The following is a 17,408-nucleotide window of genomic DNA, read 5'->3' as shown; positions in this document are numbered from 1 at the left end:
AATATTCATTGTTGTAATTGATTTGATTAATTATTGTATGTAAATCAACGTCTCTTCGGTTAATCATTACCCTCTAATATCTAGTATTAAGCATGTGATATGTCATTGCCTTGTTTAAAATTATCTATCTTCCTAATAAAATAAGTTGTAACAGCCCTTTTTCGCCCGAACTACTTCACTGATATTTATGATTAAGGTCTAATTTTAAATCTTAAGATCCAGCTCAACGCAAAACGGTATTTAAAACCACATGTTGATAAAGGGCTTCAAAAGTGTGACCCTTAAGCATGTGATTCATTTCCAGACAGTGATTTAAATGGTTGACAAATTTTCACATACAGTAACAACTAACGGCGCATGCATGAGCGCGGATCGGAAGTGTTTATCACAAAAGATTGACCAATACGATTTTAATACTATTTAAAGGTTCTTCCAAAAGAAGAGAAACCGGTTAACATTGTAATAATAACTCTTATGACGTACGGTATGGGAAATATTTTATTCATTGAATGATCAACCATATTTTGTAACTAACGCAATAGTCATTATTGCTTTTACACTCATTACTCATCAAACAAGCTAAAGAGCTAAATGCTCAAAATTTGTATTACTTCAATCTATTTATCGCAGTTATATGAATTAGCATAAGCCTAGAAAGTAACCGTCAGTGTCGACGGGTTCAACCTAATTCTGTTCTGTACTACCTTAAAATGCCTCATTTTAACATTTTACTGGCAGAAAACCTGCTTATTCACTTCCTATATGGTTTTGTTTTGTTTTAAGGCAGGATTTTCCAATAAGACTTTATACATGCTCTGAATATGCGAATGTGCTGCAATGGGGGTATTTAGGCGTATATATATATATTAAAAGATGTTAGGCTATGCTTAAAAAATTGAATGTGGCCATTATTTTGAATTTGAATAATTGTCTTATTTTAGGTCTTTAAGAGAAAATACTTTAAAATCCTTTCTTAGTACGCATCTAAAATCTTAGAAACTAAATCTTTTTACTACTAGGTGATATGAAAAATTTACGATTATACACCTGACTTTTTTATTGATCCTCTTTCTCAATTTAACAGTTTACAACTGAATTGCGTTATTTTAGGTATTTAAGAGAAAATACTTTAAATCCTTTTTTAGTACGCATTTAAATCTTAGAAACTAATTTTTTTTACTAGGTGATATGAAAAATTTACCATTATACACCTGACTTTTATTGATCCTCTTTCTCAATTTAGCAGTTTACAACTGAGTTTTGGTTTACTAAACAATTATTCCTACTAGGCCTACATTGAATAAACCGGAAGTTCACCACAGTTTATTCATTTTATCCTTTAAGAAATGTGTGTAAAAACAATGGTTCAGTACGATGTAACACTTGACCACGTGAAAAGTGCGCAATATTATATTATTTTCATAACTTTTTCATCTCCTGTTTACAGTTGCAGACGATCATTCATGTTTTCACAACCTGACTTAAAAATTGATCTGATGAGTACTCCTCACATTTCACTTTTAAACTGTTACTGTATAGAGTAAAAGTTGGTCAACCATTGGAAGCACCTTCTAGGAATAAATCAAAGGCTTAGGGGTCAACCTTTTGAAGCTATAATCGATATATCCTTTTAATTACCATTTTGTGCTGCGCTAGATCTTAAGCTTTTAAAAGACACCTCAATCGTAAAAATCAGTGAAGTAGGTCGGATTGAAAAGGACTGTTACAACTTATTGAATTATAAATATGGATAATGTTAAAAAAGACATCGACATATCGCATGTTTACTACTGGATATAAGAAGGTAAAGCAATTTATAAAATCAATTATACAACACAATGAATATTGGCCAATACGCGGCAGAGCTGACCACTGGGGGTAGATTTCCGGGGGTAGATGTCCGGGGGTAGATGTCTGGGGGTAGATGTCCGGGGGTGATTTCCAGTCGCGGGCTGTTTCTCGACCATGTATAAGCCCCGCCCCTCGTGACGTCAAAATGACGTAGGCGTTTTTTCATGGGGGTAAATATCCGGGGGTAGAAATCCGGCGACCCTTAGGCATTACTGTACCCGTTGCATTTATTTTATCATTCATTTGACTTAGCTTCCATCCTAGATTTCTGCCCTGGCTGTCTGCATGAACGGAAACCTTGATATTGTTTTTAAACACATTCGCATTACTTTTAGTATTTTCATTTTGTGATTTTTTTGCCTGAGGTTTTCTAGGGATGAAATGTATTTCTTCATTGAATTGATTACACTCGCCAGACAAGACCGTGTATTTGTTTGGGGTGATGATTGGAATATTTTAATTCCTGTAAATTTGGGTTCTAAATGTTTTTTTTATTTTTTTCAGCTGTCCAATTCATTGTCCGCTTGTTTTCATTGTCTTTTGAAGAAGTTAAGTTTACGGTTTGAGGTTGTTTACTGTTTAATATGTTATTTTGTTGATTGGATCCATTCTTTGATGCCTTGTTTAATAAAAGCTGTTTCAAAGTTGTGTCACTCAAGTGAGAGTATTGGTTGTTATGGATGATTAGAGCTAGCTGAGCTCGTTTAGTCAATATATCTGATTCTGACAAAGTAGGTAATCCTCTCTCAAAATTGCATGGTGTCAACCCAGCGATAATTTTTGCAGTTAAATGTTCCGCTATCATGATCATATGTATTCCACAATCAACGCTATTTTTTTGCCGAGGTACTTTAACATTCATGAGAGAGGGTTTGGCGGGTCGCCGGAATTGTACCCCCCGGCGATCGTTAACGTCATTTTGACGTCACGCATAAGGGGGGTACAATTCCACCCTGTACACTTTGATTTGAACGAAATCTAATCTATTTAATGTGGGCAAGTGATCAGTGAACCGGATAATTATGTTAGATATTAAAAAGAGCAGGAGATGTACGGCCCGGAATTGTACCCCCCTGGAATTGTATCCCCGGAATTGTACCCCCTGCCAACATCAAAATATTTACGTACAGGGTGGAATTGTACCCCCCTGGAATTGTACCCCCCACCAGAAAGCCAAATGTGTACGGGGTGGAATTGTACCCCCCTCTTGGACAGCTAGCTTGGCTTGTGTACGGGCTGGAATTGTTCCCCCCACCCACTCGATAAACTTAATTGGTATTATGAAGATGATTAGTTTAGTTGAATAAGTGGATGGTTTTTTTGACATCACATTTGCTACACGATTCATATTGGCCTATAAACAGTTTTTGAAATATCTAAGACATACTATTACTATAGTTCATACTATTTGTTCCTTTATTTGTTAAGTTTGGTGTAATATTTTAATTGGAACATTGATTATGAAATGGGTAACTGATGAAGCCCTTTACTCCGTAAATTTCGAAACCTATTTGTACTTGATTATTCATGAATATATTTAATTAATCAACTTTCACTATACCATTTTCCAAAAAGCTTTATGTTCGCTTTGAAGCCTGCCGTTTACTGATGAACATTAATCAGTAGGTACTTTTTATGATAAACCTTAATCATTGTAATATTCAATGATTACCTTAAAGCAGTCATTTACAACATTTTTACAATATAAATTCTGCTCAACACTAACTCAATACGGATTACATTTAACGAAAGAACTAGGGATATTCAAATGAAAATCAAACAATAATTAATTTTCCAAATAAAATGAGCATGTTTATTTGCGACCAGGGTGATCGAAAAAACTAAGTTTTAAAATTGAATTATAATGACTGGGGAAATACCTGGGACTTTTGTGCCCAAACAAAATGAATACTTTGTGCGAAAAGGGAAATTTACATTTTACAATATCCACCAAAGCAATCTGTAACAAGTCCCCGTTAGTTACCATATCACGTCTTGTTTTTGTGTCTCTTAAATCGCGTTTTCAGTAAATTACCACATTGTATCCGAGATCGCAAGAAGTGATAATAAACCGCGTTGCCGTAATCGTGGGAGATGACGACAAATTTGCTGTGATCATTTGGGATGACTGCGATGTTCTTGTGATCGCAGCGGATATACCTGTTGCCTTCCTTAGTGACTTAATAAAAGGCCAAGCAATATGGAATAAACGTTTACGAAATTAACGCTGGGCTTGATTCCCTCATGGACAAAGCTTCTACGAGTAAATAATTTTATAACCCAAGCCGATTGATTTTTTTTTAAACGGTACAAGCAGTGCAAATCCTAACAAACTTTGTTTTCAAGAGGAGTCACAAGCAGCGAATTTCGGCTTAGTTCTGTAAATTTGGAATACTTACCTTTTGATTACTCCACATAGGCCTAATAACTAAGCTAAACTAGTTTGTATACAATAACTACGCTATAAGAATGGAATGGTTATTTGTTCACGTCACTCTTTTCAACGTAATTTAATATGACCGTGAAAAGTTACTGTATTTCATTTTTGTTCATTCAAACATAATATGCATTATTGTTCATTCGGTAACAAATTATGAACAGTTATTACTGGCAAAGGTGGACAAAATACCTGTTGTAAAATTTAGATGTAGGTATCTGGTACAAAGTATTTCACAGTTTGTCAAAGTTTTGACCTTTGTGAGTTTAAGCTAAAGGCGGGGACACACTTGTCATACACCCTTCCGATCCGACTCCGATCATACTGCGGTACGACTGTCGGAGAGGAGAATGGTACATAACATTGAACGTGGTTGTTTACACCTCTCCGACACGGGTCACGTCATACTCCGATCCTACTCCGATTTTGACTCCGATCACGCACCGACACTGCAGTCTATTTGTTTGTCGGATGCAGGACGGGTAGTTTCTTAAAAATAACCTTTATTCTTAAGGTTTAGGAACAATGGTTTAAGATAAATATATGCCGATGCTTGATTTGAAATCTGTGCGTGCATACCTTCAATTCGAGACCTCAATCATGAAAATCGGACGGGTAGAAGAGCTAAACGAACTCGAGAGAGAAAACCCTATAATATATATAATGGGCACTTCTGCTTTCCTTCCATGCAGAATGGACCCAAATTCTCCGTTTTCCACTGCCCTCCAGAGATGTCTGACTTTCTTCCTCTTCATCTAGACATACCGCCACCATGGCTAAATCCTGAATACCAAAGTTTTTGAACATACAGTATTTATCACCTTCTGCACGTAGTTTACGTTTACGAATCAGACTGGCGAGTGTTGATCTACCCGGTGGAGGAAATCGGAGATGGGTCGCCGGTTCGGAAGCGTGTATGACATGTGTGTTCACCCCCTCCGATCCCGCACCGATCCTTCTGGAATCCCGCAAATCGGATCGTAGTAGGATCGGAAGGGTGTATGACAAGTGTGTCCCCGCCTTAACCCATGAACAGTTATTACTTGGGAAGGTTAAGAAAATATAAATGAATAACTTACAAAGAAGTCTGTTAGGCCTCTCGCACGTTACTCGGAATGGCCTTAATTTGCAGTTTCTTAGAATATCCTTTCACAGCAAGCAATTCATTAGGTGTCAGGTAACTTGGTTCAGTTCACTTTCGTGTGATTCCCCTCTAATATCCAACATAACTATTGTTTTGATTTTAGTTTGTAATCATAATAGACAAGCTCCTGGGTGAAATGGGGGGGGGGGGGTACAATTCCGGGCCGTATATCTTCTTCTGCGGTGACCAGGGGGTACAATTCCAGGGGGGTACAATTCCGGTCCAATAATAAGGGCTAGACTGACGGGGGGTACAATTCCAGGGGGGTACAATTCCAAACCGTACACTGGCCAAATAAAAGTGAGTTCTAACTGAGGGGGTACAATTCCGGTCGGTACAGTTTTTTAGAAGCCAGTGGATTTAATCAAACCACTCAAGTGAAATGTTAGTCTTGTTCAGTTTACTCTCTGCTGAAGTAGGATTAGTGCTGTTTGGTGTTGGTGTTGAACTCTGATTGCAATCCAGTGAATCAGGACTTGTTTTTCCAGGTGTACCATCACCCTCTAAGCTAGGGCTAGGGCAGGACTTAGTTACTACAGGTGTATTATCACTTAAGTTGCCACTGTCCATGGACTTAGCTTCGTCAGAATAATCCGAAAGTTTCTGTTGAGTAACCACCGCAGCGGTAGATGAATCATTAATTTCCATAGTAGAACTATTCCTAGTAAAACTCAATTCTATTTCCTTCATAGCTGTCAAAAACATTTCTTTATTTTTGTGTTTTAGCTTTGTAACTCCAAATCTGGATTTGTTTTCCAAGAAAAGGCTTACATCTATTTCTTTAACATAAGCCACCTCATTAGTTCCATAGAAAGTAACATTATACTTGGGTAGTTTATTTTTAAAGCCAATGCTGTTTATTACTGCAGGCCAATTAGAGTGTCCTTTTAGTTTCGCAAAGACTCGATCACCGACTTTAAATTTTGTTATTTTTTGTATGGCTCATTTTTAATCTTCATCAAGTCATCAATCACAGGAACAAACTACTGGTAATTTTATATGTATATATTTTTTTTTTTTTTGTATTTGATAGCGACTACTTAATTCATCACTACCAGATAGCTACTGGGCCTCATAGTAACATAAATAGTGTCCAATGTAAATATATTAAGCTGATAATCCAGGGAGTCATTTCTAAAACTTTAACATTTGGGGTATTCACAATGATCAGGTTGTTTTTTATCTAGCCTGTATGCACAAGTTATCAGCTATCATGTTGTAATATAAAAAATTAATAATCCTATAGTTTTATTTCCACCAGCAACAAGCAGCTTTTTCATGTGAAAAACAAAGTAGCAGAAAAGCAGACAAATAAATAGTTTAGTCCCAATAATAAACTCTTGATTTTTGAGTAAAATAAAAATATAATTTATTGATAGAACTAGAAAAAAATAAAGTAAAATCTCCTTTGGTATTAAATATCAGTAAACATTGTCCTCTAACCGTAAACAATAACAGTCCAGCAGTCTACCTGTAGTTATCAGTTGATTGTAACCCAACCAATGTCCTTGACCAGATAGCAGGGTCGTCCAGTCTTATCAGGTTTCCACAATCAGTTCGGAAATGTAATGGCACAGATGCCGATAGAGTTAATTGAGGATGGAAACAAATTCTTCAATAGATAATACTTTTAAAACAGCTAAGGTATGTTAAATTGAATTACTGATAAGTTTTTGCCACTAAAATATTTAATAAAACCACTGTATTAAACTTTAAAATACGGAGCAGTTTGATAGTTTTAGTGACTGCCCGCCATCTTGATGACGTATAATGTTTGTACTACACTGCATTTCACCACAAATAGCAAAGTGCAATGGGATATTATAAACGAACATAGTGGCCGAAAGAAAAAAGGACCTGATGAAGTAAAATTAATAATTAATAACACAGAAGTATCGTATCCAAAGGAAGTCGCTGAAGAATTTAAAAAGTTTTTTTTCTTACGTTCACCTAGTATCGTCATCTTCCTTACAAAATGTTCCAATTGATGATGTTAAAATCTATGACAACCTTTTTAAAAGCAAACCCATCGGAAATTCAATATTTTTATATCCTGTAGCTGAAAAAGAAATCAATAATTTTACATCAAGCTTGTCATCAGCAAAATCCCCTGGAAGTGATGACATTACTTCCCTTTTGGTAAAAAAAAGTTTCAACTCAAATCACTCCAATATTAACCTATATTTTCTACCGATGTTGTTGTCGTTGTGTTTCTTGGTTATATTGCTGACAAATGTCATGAAATATTCTGAATAATTAGTGAAAATAGTTTTTAATATATTTTTGGTTAGGTATTAACAGTTTTCTTTGCTTATTTTTATGCAAGTAATCAGATATAGGCCTAGTTTTTTTTGTGTCTAGTTTGTGTTTATTGACACCAATAGAATGTAGGAGTGAAGTGAACTATATTGTAAACTCAGAGTGTAATTTTCTGTTTTTAGATTTACAAACGACTTAGTATTTAGTGATAGTGGCCCATTCAAGTGAAATTGATAGATGGATTGATGATAATGAGTTGCTTTTATCAGATCCAAGTGATGATGAAGACTTTGACTTTGCTCAGCAAGAGGTATGCCTAGAAGGTAATGAGGGGGAAGAATTTGATCTTGACAGTGATGATCCTTTTATAAATGTTTGTAATATTGACAATGTCATGGAGGATGTAGTGGGAGGTGCAGGTGACTGCCCCGTCTGAAGAAATAGGCCTGTACAACCTGAAATAGTGTGGGAAGACTTGGGAGTTTATGAACCGATAAGGGATACATTTCTAAGTCATTCTAGACCCTAAAATACCAGTTGATAGTCCATTAGGTATGATAAACTAATGGATGAAATTGTGACAAACACAAATGCTTACACTGAGCAGCAACGAGCTAAGCAACTAAGCAAGGTATGATATTTGCTCGTAGATCTCGAGACTGGAATTGGCAGCCAGTTACTAAAGAGGAACTTTATGTTTATTTAGCATTAGTAATGCTAATGGGCATTGATCAAAAACCATAGATACGTTCCTACTATACTAAAAACCCCTTACTTGAGTCTGCTACTTTCCCCAGCGCCATGTCTCTAAATAGGTTTGAAATTATCAGTAAATATCTGCATTTTAGTGCCTCATCTAATAAGTCACAGTTCGAAACTAAGATTTTTACAGTTGTGGAGCTTCTAAATGACAGGTGCAAATCTTCTTATGACTTGCAACAAGACAGATCCATTGATGGGTCACTTACCCTTTGGAAAGGCTGTCTGTCATTTCGCCAGTACTTACCTCTAAAGTGTGCACAGTTTGTGATCAAATCATTTGAAGTTTGTGAGTCATCATCTGGTTTTACGTGGTCACTCCTTATTTACACGGGTAAAGGTAGTAAATTTGAATGCCCCATCTTTCTACCAGATAGTAATAAATCTACAGCTATTGTTGTGACATTGTTGGAAACCTTGCTCGACAAAGGACATACAGTCTGGATGGATAATTGGTACAACTCTCCAGAGCTTAGTAAATTTCTAAAGAATAGAAAAACTGACAGTTGTGGTACATTGAAACTTTCAAGAAAGAATGTTCCTCAGAAAAGAAACACAACTTGAGAAAGGGGAAATTACTGCACTACATTGCCAAAATGTAATGGTCCTAAAGTGGCGCGACAAAAGGGTTGTTACACTTTTGTCAACACTCCACAACCACAAAATGGATGTTAAGAGAAATAAAGCAGATAAAGAGCAGATAAAACCTATACTTGTGTTTGACTACAACAAACAAATGGGTGGGGTTGATCTCAGAGATCAAATGCTTAACAGTTTTCTCTTAGAGCGAAAGCGTGGACTGAAGTGATACATGAAGTTATTCAAAAGATTACTCAACATTTCAGTTCTGAATGCCTATGTAATTTGAAAATCAGCGAACCAGAAAAGTAAACATTTATAATTTAGGCTCCAATTGATCAAGGACCTGATTCACACCTATGGGTCAGAGGTGAAGAGACCAGTGTTTGGACGGCCATCAATTGAGCCCAAGCCATCTCTCGCCTCTTACAGAAAGACATTTTATTGAGCGAATCCCACCCACTGAGAAAAAGGCAAAGCCTAAAAAAAGATGCTGTGTTTACTACAAGCGTGGTGTGAGAAGGGAGAGCATCTTCTGTGAGCTGAGTTTGACTGTGAAGCTGGGCTGTGTATTGGCGAGTGTTTCAAAATCTACCACACTGTTGTCAACTTTTAGAAGGTTTGTAAAAAGAAAACTGTTTTGTTATTGTTTAGTAATATGTTCATTCATTCATTCATATGTTTTATTGTAGTGCCACTATTTCCATACAGTTTAACACAAGAATCATGTAAATAGGATGTATAACTTCCAGGATTCTGCACTTCCAAGATCAGAGCCAACATCATCACCACCACCAACGGACACATTACCATCACCAACAGACATGACTTCACTACCTGAGATAAACAGCGAACCCACTCTGCAACATGTTCAGCCCAACCTCACACTGTTGGATGAAAATACCATTGACATCAGTAGTAGTTCCTTGACATCTGAATGCCATATACCTGCAGCGGCAGTGATCAGTGATGTGGGGGGGTCAAAGGCCAATGGGAGTGCGAGTGAGGTGTTAACACAGGAAGCATTTAATCTTTCTTATCTGAGTGATAGTAGTCCCTTCAGGGGTTGGTCACCTGCTTCATCTCCAGTTTATAACCATGTTAACTTATGTGCAGTTTCTGTTGGAGGAACTGCAACCCAACCAAATTCTTCTTTTTTATAAATAACAATTATTGTCAATCTGACAAATTGTCAAAATTTCCAAACATAACGATTTTTCATCAAAATATTGCCTGCCTGCCTACTAGAATTGAATCTTTGGAAATAACTATTCAAGAACTAAATCCAGATATCATAATTTTATGTGAGCATAAAATGAAAAAAGAGGAGTTGGAAAGATTAAATTTTTCACATCACAGGCTAAGTGCATTCTTTGCCAGAGATAAAATTAGGGGGGGCGGGGTTGCAATTCTTTCAAAGAAGCATGTCAAATGTAATTCTGTAAATATAGATAGTTTAAGTGGTATAATAACTGATAAGGAATTTGAACTTTGTGCAGTAGAATTTGTCTTTGATTCTTTTCGGTTTCTTCTGTTGGGTATATATCGCTCTCCCAGCACTAATGTAAAGTTATTTTGTAAAAAATTAGATGCAACATTACAGATTATGTGTAATAGGTTTAAGAAAATTGTTATAGTAGGCGATATAAATATTAATGTTTTAAAAAAGGATCATGACTATTGGCTGTTATCCGACACAATATCAGCTTATGGTATGGAATATCTTGTAGATTTCCCCACTAGAATAACTGAAACTTCCATTACTGCAATTGATAACATCATAATAAATTTTGATAAAAGTATTACAAAAGTGTCTGGTATTAACACTCAGTTATCAGATCATGATGGTCAATTTTTCGAAATTTTTCACATTTCTGACAAAACTATGAAGAAACAAAAAAGCATAACAAAAAGTTGTAGACAGTTCACAGAAAAAAATATTACTGCATTTTTAAACAAGATTAATCATGAAAATTGGCTTGAGGTATACCAATCCCCAGTTGAGTACAAGTATGATGTGTTTATTGGAATATTTATATTATATTTTAATGAATGTTTTCCGGTTGTTAAACTAAGAATTAACTCTAATAATAAATTAAATTGGTATACTGATAGCTTAAAAAAAGAAAAAAAGATGAAATAATTCAGCTAAGTAATACTGGAAGATTATACAAAAATGAAAAGTTGTTAACTTTGGCAAAAGCAAAAGGCAAAAATTATAGGAAGAAAATTAATGCCACTAAAAAAGAGTATTTCAATGAAAAAATAAAAAATTCACACAATGTAACTAAAACAACATGGAACTTAATAAACAATGAAGTTGGTAACAAAAATAACTTTTCAAATATTACTAAACTTTGTGTTCATGATAAAATTTATTCTGATACTAATAAGTTATGTAATCTGTTAAATGATCATTTCATAAATGCTGTTGATAGTGAAGTTTTACCAAATTTAAATAAAGTTGATGAAATTGGAAATTATCTGAACGGTTCAGGTATCAATATCCCATTTTTCAAATGTAAACCTGTAGATGAAAAAGAAATTGACAAAATTATAGCCTCCTTTGATAATAAATACTCTACAGGCTATGACGAAATACCGATGCCAATAATTAAACATGCAAAAAAATATTTACTTAAGCCATTAGTGCACCTAATTAACTCCTCTTTTATCAGTGGAATATTTCCAAATAAATTAAAAATTTCAAAGATTAAACCCCTATTCAAAAAAGGAGATGAATTGAAGATGTCAAATTATCGACCTTTATCATTATTACCAGTTTTTTCTAAAATTTATGAAAAAGCAATGTACAATAGATTGATTACTCATTTCGAGGAAAATAACTTACTAGATGGCGAGCAGCACGGTTTTAGAAAAGGACGTTCTGCTGTAACAGCAGCTGTTGAATTTGTTGAATCAGTCATTAATACAGTTGAAACTAAAAATAAAGTAGTAGGTATATTTATTGATATTACAAAAGCTTTTGACAGTGTCAACCACTCACTATTGATAAAAAAATTGGCTGGATTCAAAATTCGTGACCCAGTTTTGTTATGGTTTAATAGCTACTTAAGTAATAGAAAACAATATGTTGAACTAACAAAAACAAATAAAAATCATTTAATTAAGAAAAAATCAGAAACAAAATTAATCAAACACGGTGTACCACAAGGCTCAATTCTAGGTCCACTGTTATTTTTAATATATATAAATGGTTTGCCAAAATTGGTGTCTGGAAACAAACAAAACAAGCTCTGCCTGTATGCAGATGATGCAAACTTAAAAATTTGTGGTGGATCAGTCAAGGAACTAGAATCTTCTATTCAGGAAAACTTAATCGATCTTAATAATTACTTTTGTTATCATCAATTATTACTTAACCCTACCAAAACTAGTCTTATTCAGTTTAGTACAAAACAACATAAAATTAATGACTTTGAATCAGTATCAGTTGGTCTAAATAACCATAAAATTAACAAAATTGAAAATACTAAGTTTCTTGGTTTAACAATTGATAGTAATTTGAGTTGGGATCACCACATTGAACAAGTGGCTAAAAAGGTTATATCTGGATTATTTGCTCTTTACAAGCTATCAAAAGTATGCAATTTAGAAACCTTAAAAACTGTTTACTATGCATACATACATGCAAATATCAATTTCGGAATCTGCGTGTATGGAGCAACGACTAAAAGTAATTTAGATCGTATTCTGATTTTACAAAAAAGAGCTTTAAGAATAATGCGTAATCTAAAATGGCGAGACACTGTCAAAGAGCATTTCAAAAGTTTTGGCATCATGACTGTTTATAGTTTGTACATTTATGAAGTGATCATGTATTGTAAGCTTCACTTTGATGAATTGGGTTTACTAGGGGAAAGTCATTCTTACAATACTAGAAATAGGCTAAACATATCAATGCCTATTCACAAACTAGAATTTTACAAAAAGAAAACTACATATGCTGGAGGAAAATTTTATAATAATTTACCAGATAACATTAAAAAAGAAGTTAGTATTATTAAGTTTAAAAAATTGCTAAAGAATTATTTAATTTCAAGACCACTGTATTCATTGGAAGAATTTTAGTATGTTTGGTTTTTAATTTAGTCTTATGATTATGACAATATTTTTGACACAATTCTATGTACTAATTTCATGTACAATAATGAAATAAAGAATGTTTGAATTGAATTGAGTTGAATAATAGTGAAAATATGTATGTTTTAGTGATCGTTTGCATAAAAAGGGCGCGAATGCCGAAATAAGTACCGCAATAGGGCGTTTTTGGTACTATAAATGTCCCGCGTTGAAGGGTTAACCACACAAATCACATACTTGTCTTGTCTTTTTGAAAAAAAAAAAAACAGAACAGACAACTAAAAAACAGATTTGACTTATGCTGGAAAGATGTGATGAAATCCTTATGAAACAATTTACATACCTTTAAAAGGAATGTCAAATTCTTCTGGGTAAAAGGCACAAACTGATCGTTGAGGTGAATGAACTTCAAGTATTTTTCATAAAAAAGGCCACTGTAAAAAATTGAATAATTAAAAACATACAATGATCCTGAGCAAAATTCTTATTCATTACTTGAAATTGAACAGTACTCTCCAGAATATTAGTATTTATAATGTTAGTCATTAGAGATCAAACTACACTTGTACACCATTGTCAAAAGAAAATAATATTCTATAGGAGGAATTCCAAACGTCCTTCCTTAGCTTTTTATTTATTTCTCAAGATGTAAAGGCCCTTCCACACCACAAGTAGTGTGTGTAGCTGGATGTACGCTAGTTACTTTTCTAAATATCGCTTCCCTGTTTATCATATGAGTCCATTCACACAGCAGGGCTCGTCTGAGCTGATATTGATCACGGAGGTCTCGCTGAAATTATATTTTTTTCACTTTTCTTAAGCTAAATAACGTCCTGAATTCAAAAATGATTGTCATTTTCCCTGGAAAAGCGGAAAAAAAAATTTTTTTTGCGGATATAGGTCATGAGGGTACTCAAATTAACCGGTAGAGTGATCTGAACAAGAATATGCGGAATTTTCAGATCTGATGGATATTAACGGAGATACGAACGGAAAGCGCCGTTTTCCCGGAAAAACTATGAAAATTATTTTATTTCAAAACACACATTTAACGTATCTAAATTGTGAGGGAGTTTACGCTGATTGCATTAGGTTATGTTAGGTAGGTTGAGTTGGGTTACGTTAGGTTACATTGGGTTATGTAAGGATGGGAAAGGTTAGGTTAGGTTAGGGGTTAGGAGGTTGGGTTAGGTTAGGTTGGGATAGATTAGGTTAGGTTGCTCAATAAAATGGATATTGTTAGTAACCTAACCTAACATCTAATCTAACCTAACCAAATCTAGTATAATATAACCTAACCTAACCTAATATAATCTAACCTTACCCAACCTAACCTAATATAATATAATATAATATAATATAATCTAACCTAACCTAAGGTTGGGCAAAGGTGTGGATACCCCTAGTTAACTTTTTAATGGGTGACACCAAGAAAACTAAACTCCACATACCTTCATAAAAAATAAAACTGCACTTTTTGGACGGTATCCCAATTTTTCACAATATTTTGGGGGCAGGTCAACAATTTTAAATGTAAAGGCCCATCGAGTGTTACCTCATTTTAAAGCCTAAAAGTAACTTAAAACTTGTTAGCTTAAATTTAGTGATCCAGAGGCTACCTCACCATGAACAATATAACAGTTTAATACTTCTCTGATTAGTAAAAATGTTGCCCAACCTGCGGATAAGACCAACAATTGAGAAGGCAGTCTTACAAATGGAAATCACATGATCATTATGTGTAAATCTGGAATCAAATGTCACACCCAAGTCTTTAATTGAAGTTTACCTCGAAAGAAGACTACCACCAATATTATAATTATGCATGATGAGGTTACTAGGGGTTTTCTTTGAATATGTTACAACAGAACATTTATCCACATGAAATTTTAGATTGTCACGACTCCAAAGAAACAATCGATCGATATCATCTTGTAGCATAACACAATCTTGTTGGTTGTTGACAATAGTGAATATTTTGAGATCGTCAGCATATAGAAGAAACTCGCAGTTTATTATCAAATCTTTTAAGCTATCAATGTAAAAAATAAATAGCAAAGGTCCCAAATTTGAGCCCTGGGGCACACCTGAGTCTACATCAAATTGTTCTGATAGGTGTCCCTCAAAAGATACAAATTGTTTTCGACCCCTGAGATATGAACAGAAGAATTTTAAGAGTCCTTCAGAAAAACCGAAGTAGTTCAATCTCGAAAGCAAAGCCAGATGATCAACTTTGTCTAAGGCCTTCTCGAAGTCGTTGTAGATAACATCAACTTGGTTACCACTATCAATAACAGGAATACAAAACTCAGAAAAGTTTAACAGATTTGAATTAATGGATCTGCTGGGGAAAAATCCGTGCTGTTTTGAAGATAGAAATTTACTGACATGGCTGAACACTTTATGATGAAGAATTGATTCAAATACTTTAACAGGAGCAGGCAAAATTGATATTGGACGATAATTCTTTATGATGTCTCTTCGGCCCTTTTTGAAAATGGGAATTATTTTAGCTTGCTTCCATTTCGTTGGGAAAACATTGCTGGTAATCGCGAGATTAAAAATAGCTAGAAGCGGTTCAACAAACAAATCTGCACAGGCTTTTAGAATATATGGCGGTATTCCATCTGGACCAAGAGATCTTTTAGGTTTGAGGTTTTTGAGTGCAGAGAGGACATCATGATACGAGACACAGGAGACATTGATATGAGCGGAGCGCACGCCGACACAGGTCGTCGCTGCCCAGCTGACAAGGCTCGTACACAGACTTAAAGTAAGTAGCAAACTCGTCCGCTATGGCCCTCCCACCCTCCACAACTCTATCGTCCAATTTCATAACAGTTGGACTGTTATCATTAACTCTAAGACGTTTTACCACACTCCAAAATGTCTGAGGATTGCTCAACACATTGTTTTCTAAATTTGAAATATATTCTTTATAGGCTGATTTAATATTTACTTTAATAGTACTTCCCACCAGTTTGTATTCATTTAATGTTTCAATCATGTTATACTTATTTAGCTTTCTCCTTAGCCTTTCTTTTCTTTTGATCAAGGATATTATGTTGTGATTAAACCAAACAGGATACTTTGAAATTTGTAGATATTAGCCTAGACACCTATTTATTATCAGTATTTTTACCTTTTTGGTAGCCTAAGGTGTCCAAAATTCTTATCTCCTGCGAGACGCCAGTTGGGTCAGTAGGCCTACAACCTTGTGCGGTATCGCGTGTCTTCTCCCGCTCGCTTGATGTACAGTACGTGTGTGACCATGGTTGTAAAACTGTATATAAATATGTGTTTCGTGAACTGTGTTATATGTTTTGTAAATTGTGACAACCACTTCTGTGGGCAATGTTGAGACCTGACAATGAAAGCGACTTAAGATGCATTGTAATTAATGCGAAACGCGTCTCGCAGGAGATAAGAATTTTGGACACCTTAGGCTACCAAAAAGGTAAAAATACTGACTTTGAAATTGATTTTTTAGCTTTTGGAACAAACTTATCAAATACATTATATAATTTAGTATAAAAAAATCAACAGATAAATTAACATCCTCAATAAGTCTAATTTCAGTCCAGTTTATTTTTTTTATTTCATTGTACACACTTAAAAAATCGGCCTTTTTAAAATTATAGAAATAACCATTTTGAAATTATAAAACATATGTTAAATGCAAAGGCATATGAATGACACTACATCTCCCCTTCCTCATTATATTTACTCATATCTTATTGGAGAATAAATATATAGAAGAAAAAAATCGTATAATTAAAACTTATTTTTATTTGTCTTGCTTGAAACTGAATTTTGTGTTCTGGAATAAATTGACGGTAAAAAAAAAACTCTTTGTGCAAACAGAGGTAATTTGTAAAAATCTGGTGAAGATTGAAGAGGAGAGGTGGAGTGTGGTGTATTAGTCAGTCAGTGAAAGTGGTGTATCAGTGATTGTGTAGGGTCAACGGTCAGGTCCGCCCAACGCGATAACGGCCTCGGTGTCCTCTGAACTCAATCCTACAAGCCACCCCACAACATGCTTCTTAAATAGAGAGAGAGAGAGGGTGAATTTAGAATGTTGACATTTTGATATCTGTTACACATGTTACGATAAATGATTTGAGTTAAGTGAAAGCAATTCGTATTTGAAAATGATTTGAAAGTTTGTGGAACACTTACACCAACATTTCGAGAAAAGCGCGTATTGTGGGAATGAGTAATTTTTACAAAAATATTATCAAAGTTTTTGTACATGTGAACTAAAATAAATTTTAA

The 17,408-nt window shown here is 34.7% G+C and overlaps 1 protein-coding gene across 1 annotated transcript in view; it reads right to left on the bottom strand.

The window, feature by feature from the left end:
- Positions 1-17,408, bottom strand: part of LOC128997855 (alpha-1,3-mannosyl-glycoprotein 2-beta-N-acetylglucosaminyltransferase) — a 72,525-nt gene that overhangs the window by 17,061 nt on the left and 38,056 nt on the right. Inside the window, exon 9 of the mRNA XM_054423624.1 lies at positions 13,477-13,567. Coding sequence (XP_054279599.1) covers positions 13,477-13,567 — 91 coding nt within the window. The remainder of the gene's footprint in view (positions 1-13,476; positions 13,568-17,408) is intronic.

Source organism: Macrosteles quadrilineatus, unplaced genomic scaffold (assembly GCF_028750875.1).
Source record: "Macrosteles quadrilineatus isolate MER2022 unplaced genomic scaffold, UCM_ALF_1.0 Scaffold_7__1_contigs__length_78375512, whole genome shotgun sequence".
NCBI classification, from domain to species: Eukaryota; Metazoa; Arthropoda; class Insecta; order Hemiptera; family Cicadellidae; genus Macrosteles; species Macrosteles quadrilineatus.
Note: the sequence above shows the minus strand (reverse complement) of the source record. Positions and strands in the feature narration are given on the sequence as shown.